Source organism: Atheta coriaria, unplaced genomic scaffold (assembly GCF_025399875.1).
Source record: "Atheta coriaria isolate IRGN ID8LTWV9N9 unplaced genomic scaffold, Caltech_Dcor_3.1 hic_scaffold_9_pilon, whole genome shotgun sequence".
Lineage (NCBI taxonomy): Eukaryota > Metazoa > Arthropoda > Insecta > Coleoptera > Staphylinidae > Dalotia > Dalotia coriaria.
In genome coordinates, this window is record NW_027045451.1 from 4,561,644 (window position 1) to 4,567,643 (window position 6,000).

The window sequence follows — 6,000 nt, forward strand, 5'->3', positions numbered from 1 at the left end:
GTTGTTTTAGATTTATTTTATTTATATTGCATTTAGTGTTTTGTTATTGCAAGTTTGGTCGGAACTTGTTTTAGGATTAGTAGTAGTTATTTATTAAATAAATAAATAAAGTTTTTGGCATTTTGCGGTGCACTGAGCGCAGTGACTTAATGTTTCACACTTTGACTTTTTGTCTCTGGCTTATTCATAACCCAATGACACGCTGGCACTCTCTGCGCCGCTTATTTTTACGCGTTGCTGCTTCTTCATTTGACTTGGCGCGCAGCCGACTTTATGTATATTTTACAACGTCGACAAAGGATGCCCGAAAAGACATTCGCGTCACTTTTAATTGCCCGCCTTTTATTTCGCAAGCGGCGAGTTCTCAAGTACGCTTCACGACAATTTCCAACTTCATGCGTAATGAAAAGGCCTTCTTTAATTTACGCCGCTGTCAATGGCGCTGGCATTTTCCTACTACAATTTCACGGTCACAAACTAAATATATGTATACACTCCACACTGTAACAATAATATACCATCGGCATGTTTCAATGTTGTGCATAGTAAGGTTTACTAACAAAGTCTTAATATTAAAGTGTCGAAAATTGGAAACGGTTGGATCTCGAATCGAATAAAATGCCAACCGCATGTGAACCACGTTGAATAGAAGAGCGAAGAGCGAGCGTGGACAGAAGTGCGACGACAACGCAAACCAATATGGTTTTTACGGCGATTACGCGATTAAAAATTAAGCGTTCGATTTAAACGGGCTTCGCATTCGTATCACGCTCAATGAATCCAATTTACAGGTCCCCAATGCCCGCATGCGAAAATCCCCTGGATGTTCTAACAAATCGATTTTACATTATACATTTTAAAACAACCGAAAGTAAATAGGAAATAATTGGATTCATAAAACTTTTAACTAGTTTTTATCATATTTTTGTTATAAAAATTCTTGCTGACGGACTCTATGCGCCATCTACAAGTTGTAAAGTCAACTAAAGTTACACTTGTTTGTAAACACTCTTATCACACGTTTTATTTTTATTTGTTTTTCGATAGTTTTAATTTAATAAATCACAACGTAAATTAATTAACAGATAACTAAGCATAGTTATTGTAAATTTTTCTAATAAACCCTATTTATTTATGTTTTTTATTAAAATGACAAATTTCTTTTGTTCTAAAACATAATAAAAATAATAAAATTTGATTGCAGACATCGATAAATGATTCCATTATGAATTTAACATTTAATGATTTCAAATCACGTTTTTTTAGAGAGTTCCATCAAGTAATAACCTCATCAAAGCAATGTTTATATTTTTTTAATACCAAAACTCAAATAGAATCTCGAATATCTTTATCGTAAGGATTCCGAATGTGTTCGAGTTAATCTCCACGGTGGCGTTTTAATATCCGCTCGCAATGTACCCTGAGTTCCGGATCACCACCCACTTCGGCCTCCAACCCCTAGCCGTTCTTTTTTTTTAGCGCGGTGAGTCTCTGATGCTTGAAGTTTTATCTAAACCAATCCATCTGAAGCGCAAAACAGAAAATCCAAGATCCTCCCAGCTGTTTCTCTCATGCACATCCATGTACACATCCATCCGGCCGGAAGCATGCTAGCGCCTCTATATTATCCTTTATTCTATTTTTGTTCTCTTTTTTTTGTGTGTGTGTACGTATTTTTTGTTTTGTTTTGTGGTCCTCTGATAGCAAACCGTTACGAATCGAAAACTTCCCATTCGATTCTTCAATTGTTTATTCAATTATTTCCTCCATCTGGATTGTGAATGCGAGAGTGGGCGACAAACTGCTTCGAGGATCTTTGTGAATCAAATCTGTAATCCATTTCTTTTTTTTTATCTACGTTTTTTTTTAATTCTTAGATTTTTAATGTAAGAATAAATTTGATAAAAAAACAACAATAGATTAATTAAAAAATTTATTTTGCATCATTGACTATTAAATTGATGTTTTCCGAGCAATTATGGTAATTGACAAAGTTGACTTAATTAAATAGGTAATTAGGAAAAAGGGTACTGCATCAGGAAGTGGGAGAAGTATATATTTTGTTCACAGCGTTGCGAAATCAGTTTGAATCAACATGAATGACTTTAAACCAATTCCAGAGGCTGAAAAGCATTCGGAATTTTTACGTGATGTCATCGACGTGTTATTTAAAAACGTAATCTTTACAAGTGCGACAGATAAAGTAGTTCTCTGGAAGCCCCCTCAAGAACTACAAGTTTTATTTGACTTTAAGTTGGAGCAAGGCGGTGCGTCCCATGAGAAACTTTTAACTTTGTTGAAAAACGTGATTAAGTACAGTGTTAAAACAGGTCATCCATACTTCATTAATCAATTATTCTCTGGGTAAAATTTAATATTAATTATAAATTAATTTTGATGTAGGTAATAATTTATTCATACTTTAGCTTGGATCCTTATGGATTGGCAGGACAATGGCTAACAGATGCATTAAACGCCAGTGTTTATACATACGAAGTAGCTCCGGTTTTCACATTAATGGAAACACATGTTATTGAAGAGATGTGTAAAATGATAGGACCCGATTGGTGCGATGGAATGTTTTGTCCCGGTGGATCAACAGCTAACGGTATTGCAATGAATCTTGCAAGATATTATCTTGATCCAAAGACAAAAGTAAGTGTTTTCTACTTTTTACCTAAAAATACGTAATAATTAATTATTTATTGTTTTATGAAGCTAAGTGGAAATAATCCTAAATATGTAATGTTTACATCTGAAGAATGTCATTATTCCATGCATAAATTTGCTGCTTTTATTGGTCTTGGTGAAAACAACATAATTGATATTCAAACAGATAATTCTGGAAAAATGGATGCACATGCTCTTCAATCCGAAGTTCAATCACAAAGCAGCAAAGGAAAAATTCCATTTCTTGTTATTGCAACATTAGGTATGCAAAATCAATATTATTAAACTAAAATTTGATTGCAAATTCTATTCTAGGAAGTACGGTTCGTGGCGCTTTTGACCCTGTCAATGAATTAGCCGATATTTGCAAACAATATTCCATGTGGCTTCATGTTGATGCTGCCTGGGGTGGCGGCCTCCTCTTCTCGCAGAAGCATCGAACAAAACTAAATGGAATCGAACGTGCGAATTCGATAGTCATCAATCCTCACAAACTACTCGCCGTACCACAACAATGTTCTATTCTGTTCGTTCGACATGCAGGTCTACTTCATCGCTGCCATTCGAAGGGCGCACAATATCTATTTCAGAAGGATAAGTATTATGACGGCAGCTATGATCCCGGTGACAAATATTTGCAGTGTGGCCGCAAGTGTGACGTGTTCAAATTCTGGCTCATGTGGAAAGCTAAAGTATGTCATACTCGCTATTCGACCCTTAGTGGTACTATAAGTTACTATAACGGAATAAAAACACATTTTAGGGCTCGATGGGGTTTGCGAGCCACGTGGAAACTCTGATGGACCTTGCTGAATACTTTGAACAGCAGGTTCATAAGAGGCCTGACTTTCACCTGGTCTCGCAACGGCATTACATGAACGTCTGCTTCTGGTATTTGCCCAAGTATTTGCAGGGAAGGGCAAACTTTCTCGAATATTCCAGTCAACTTCAAAAGGTATAGTATTTACTACCTCACATTGTAATTTATGTTTGCTATAAATTAAACTTCGTAAACATAATAGATATTTTACAGAGAAAACGAGATTTTAGCTAGCAAATTTTTGTTAAATATTATTTTTGCATAGTGTTTTAATTATGCGTTAAATATGAAAATGTATAGTACTGATATTGCCATCTGTATATATTAATTACAGGTAGCTCCGCTGATCAAAGCCGAAATGGTAAAACACGGATCTGTAATGCTCAGCTATCAACCACTGAAGCAGCTACCAAACTTCTTTCGTTTCGTTTCACAAAACTCCGCGCTACGGCACACAGATGTCGACTTTATCTTGGATCACATTTCAGAAATTGGACGCGCTTTATTTCCTTAGTTTACAAACGCATCATTTCACTTTTTAGTTATTATAACAACAACAAAAGATTATATTTTAATTAAAAGCGTTAGAAAGTTCAAATCTTTAAATAGGATATAAAAGTTTGGAAATACTTCTGATTTTACAAACTAGATGTCGCTTCTACACCCGTTTTACACAATATTTTATGTTAATAATTTAAATAGCGTATATTAAGTAAAGGAGTGGTGCACTTCAACAAGCAAATAAATGTATTATATACTTTTAAAACTAAAAGTTACGTAATGGTATGGTAATGAATGTTAACAAAGTCGTAAATAAATATATTACCGGTATTTCATCCGCTATCTATGAAAGGTAAAGTGCAATCCTGCAACGACATTTGTGCACGTAATACCATTGCTAATTATAGAAAAAAATAAATAATATTATGAACCCTAATAAATAAGTTTAATTTATGTTTTATGTTATGTGTGTTAGTAATTATAATAAAATTAAAATTCTAAAAAATTACTTTTTGTTATGTGCAAACACTCCTGAAACAATTCAATTCTTAATTTATGATTTCCTATCAATATTTCTTTATCATGTTGCTAGGCATATTCGTAGATTAAACTAGCTGCATTTTTTACAGAAGCAAAAATGTTTACTGTATTAATTATTAGTTTGGCGTTTAAGTCAATAAACTACTACTTATTATGTGACACTTATAAATATCTAAGAACTACTTGCTTCTGTTCATTAATAATAAAATAACTGTAACTTTACTTCGAAGGCAACCCACGCATAATTATTACTTTGTCTTTATTTGCTTCAATTATCATTTACACCGCACCGTAACTTCGCATTAAATTGGCATTGGGCGCTGAACCTGACATAGCAATAATGGATAGGACTGCCATATTGAGACATCTATAAACTTTGAAAAATATACATAACGTCTTAATTTAATACGATTGCTTGCCGGCTAACTACGCGAATACATAATGAGCAAATTGAACACAATAACGTTTCGGAAACATGTGATTTAGAAGCAGTTATATTTACGGGCATTTGTATTAATACATACGCTCGCAGTAGCGGCTAATTTGTGTTGAACGCCAAATGTCAATTGTCGTTAAATTCAGCATTCGTCGGCGATTTATTGTTATTGGTGCGACTCGAGCTCTAAGAACAATTAGTCGTTGCAGCGACGTGGCAGCGAAATTATATTCCGGCTCGCGTTTATTAAACGTAACCTTTAGTGAGGAGGTTTTAGTACTCGGCACGATTCATTCATTTGTGCACACAGCACGCAGGATTCATTGAATATCAATTAATCTCAGACGGAAGGCTTGCAAATTACAAAACAATAGTTAATGTTATAGACCGCACGCGCACCGATGTATATTAAGGCAAAACAATGCAAAGAAAAAATGGTTTTCGACTTCAACTTTCATATTATACGTCGTGATGAGTGCGGCTTGTAGAATTGCCACGTATGAAAGTTAATTTACGCCGCGCAAACCACTTTAGCTACTTTTTATGCATAAACGAAGATGAAAACATAATTAATCTGACGTGAACACCTGCACGTGCTACTCTCTCACTCGCAGTTTCCTTTTTATGCAGTTGATCACTTGTTACTGTGCATTAACTGAGAATTATACGCATTGCAACAGATTACATTCAATAATATATAAATTACTGAATGGAAAAACTTGTGGGCATATTAGGTTAACAAAAAAACTGAAGATTATTCATCACCTGCGCAGATCAGAAGCGCAATAAATTAATTACCCTTACTTTGCATATGGCTACCATCATCAATTAGAAATAGTCATTATTTTATTATAATTGCTAATTTAAAGTGTTAATTTAGATAAATTTAATGTAGCTATCAACAAATAAATAATGCAGATCTAAGTCGGTAGTTAAGAATAGTCTCATACAATACGGATGAGTAGTAAAAAACAGATTTTTTAAATGTTTTATAAACCAATCATAATTGTAATATGGTTTTAATTACGTTGTG

At 34.2% G+C, this 6,000-nt stretch overlaps 1 protein-coding gene across 1 annotated transcript; it reads left to right on the forward strand.

The window, feature by feature from the left end:
- The first annotated feature begins 2,095 nt into the window (after nt 1–2,095).
- LOC135798693 (acidic amino acid decarboxylase GADL1-like) lies at nt 2,096–4,321 on the forward strand. The gene is made up of 6 exons (XM_065311603.1): nt 2,096–2,364; nt 2,427–2,655; nt 2,719–2,932; nt 2,986–3,362; nt 3,434–3,625; nt 3,825–4,321. Exons 1-6 carry the CDS (start codon nt 2,096–2,098, stop codon nt 4,002–4,004), a joined length of 1,461 nt encoding a protein of 486 aa, XP_065167675.1. The 3' UTR covers nt 4,005–4,321.
- Nucleotides 4,322–6,000: the final 1,679 nt, after the last annotated feature.

What these genes read in the sequence shown, in the direction of transcription:
- LOC135798693 (XM_065311603.1), top strand. Translation starts at nt 2,096, where the DNA reads ATGAATGACTTTAAACCAATTCCAGAGGCTGAAAAGCATTCGGAATTT. An exon ending in ATCTTGATCCAAAGACAAAA is followed by an intron (nt 2,656 to 2,718) that starts GTAAGTGTTTTC and finishes TGTTTTATGAAG; the next exon opens with CTAAGTGGAAATAATCCTAA. An exon ending in ATTCCAGTCAACTTCAAAAG is followed by an intron (nt 3,626 to 3,824) that starts GTATAGTATTTA and finishes TATTAATTACAG; the next exon opens with GTAGCTCCGCTGATCAAAGC.